The sequence below is a fragment of the Lathyrus oleraceus genome, chromosome 1 (assembly GCF_024323335.1).
Source record: "Lathyrus oleraceus cultivar Zhongwan6 chromosome 1, CAAS_Psat_ZW6_1.0, whole genome shotgun sequence".
Lineage (NCBI taxonomy): Eukaryota > Viridiplantae > Streptophyta > Magnoliopsida > Fabales > Fabaceae > Lathyrus > Lathyrus oleraceus.
In genome coordinates, this window is record NC_066579.1 from 8,285,276 (window position 1) to 8,286,817 (window position 1,542).

The window sequence follows — 1,542 nt, forward strand, 5'->3', positions numbered from 1 at the left end:
CCGTGATTGGGTTCTAAAAGTTTATTCTCACAAGCTTGAAGTATACATTGAGAGAACTTCTCAATTTCAGATTCATTTGCACCTAGGGAACCATTATGAATTATCATGTCTTTGGTCAATGAGAAAGGGATCTTCTGTTAGCTTGCAAGAAGTTCTCAATGTCAAACAATGTTAAATGTATAAAAAATAAACATTTTTAGTTTGTCGTTTTTAAATTATATTTTCAATAAATAAATAGATATAGATCCAACCTAGAAACTAGAAATTGCAAAGTCTAGCTGGTTTCCATGTCCCTTAAAAAAGTAAAAGATTTCATATTCCCATCACTGCATTGTTCATTCACAGTCACTTCAACTTCCCATCATCCTCATCATTCCTCAAAAAGTAGCCATGACTGATGAGGTTGTTCTGCTAGATTTTTGGCCTAGTCCTTTTGGAATAAGGGTGAGGATAGCCCTTGCTGAAAAGGGTATCAAGTATACATACATAGAAGAAGATTTGATGTCTTTGAAAAAAAGCCCTTTGCTGCTACAAATGAACCCGGTTCAGAAGAAAATCCCGGTTCTCATTCACAACGGAAAAACCATTTTTGAATCTCTAATTGCTGTTCAGTATATTGATGAAGTTTGGAATGATAGATCTCCTTTGTTGCCTTCTGATCCTTACCAGAGATCACAAGCTAGATTCTGGGCTGAGTATGTTGACAATAAGGTAACCCTTCTCATGTTCTTCAATATTGCTGTATTATATATTAAACATAGCTGAATTTGGTTACTTTTGTTTATACTAGCTCTGTCTCTTATCAGTGGACATTTTATTTTTCTTACACTTTCAAATTTGATTGAGTTTGATCATTGTTAATATCAAATAGATATATTCAATTGGAAGGAACATTTACACCAAAAAAGGAGAAGAACAAGAAGTTGCAAAGAAAGAATTCATAGATACTCTCAAACTGCTAGAGGAACAACTGGAAGAGAAGTCTTATTTTGGAGGAGACAAGTTTGGTTTTGTGGATATTTCACTCATTCCATTCTACAGCAGATTAAAAGTTTTTGAGACCTTTGGCAACCTCAACTTAGAGAGTGAGTGTCCTAAGTTCATTGCTTGGGCTAAGAGATGCATGCAGATTGAGAGTGTTTCCAAGTCTCTTCCTGACCAGGATAAGATCTATGAGTTTATTGTTGACATGAGAAAGTTGTTAGGTATTGAGTAGGTTGGTGTTTTGGAGATGCATTGTTACAAATGAATTGAGTTATTGTGTTTTGTTAACTTTCTTCACCTTTCTTGTAAAAGGAAAATAGTTGTGTATGTTCAAATTCTATGCTTTCTGCATGAAGGTATTGTAAAACATATAAATCCCTCTTTTATTAGAGATACGAAATAAAAGAATTTTCAAAATCTGATCATATAGAGAACGCAATAGTTTTAAAATTTTTTAATGAGAAGAGTCATCCATTGTGATCTTTTTCAATTTGAAAAATTAATCTTTCCCGTTGTTCGGAAAATTTTCGATTTAAAAAAAATTAATGACATGTTTTT

General features: G+C 33.1%; 1 protein-coding gene across 1 annotated transcript; it reads left to right on the top strand.

The window, feature by feature from the left end:
- Window positions 1-250: 250 nt before the first annotated feature.
- On the top strand, window positions 251-1,332 carry LOC127120643 (probable glutathione S-transferase). Its single transcript, XM_051051187.1, has 2 exons — window positions 251-711; window positions 872-1,332. Exons 1-2 carry the CDS (start codon window positions 391-393, stop codon window positions 1,214-1,216), a joined length of 666 nt encoding a protein of 221 aa, XP_050907144.1. The 5' UTR covers window positions 251-390; the 3' UTR covers window positions 1,217-1,332.
- Window positions 1,333-1,542: the final 210 nt, after the last annotated feature.

What these genes read in the sequence shown, in the direction of transcription:
- LOC127120643 (XM_051051187.1), top strand. Translation starts at nt 391, where the DNA reads ATGACTGATGAGGTTGTTCTGCTAGATTTTTGGCCTAGTCCTTTTGGA. An exon ending in CTGAGTATGTTGACAATAAG is followed by an intron (nt 712 to 871) that starts GTAACCCTTCTC and finishes AATATCAAATAG; the next exon opens with ATATATTCAATTGGAAGGAA.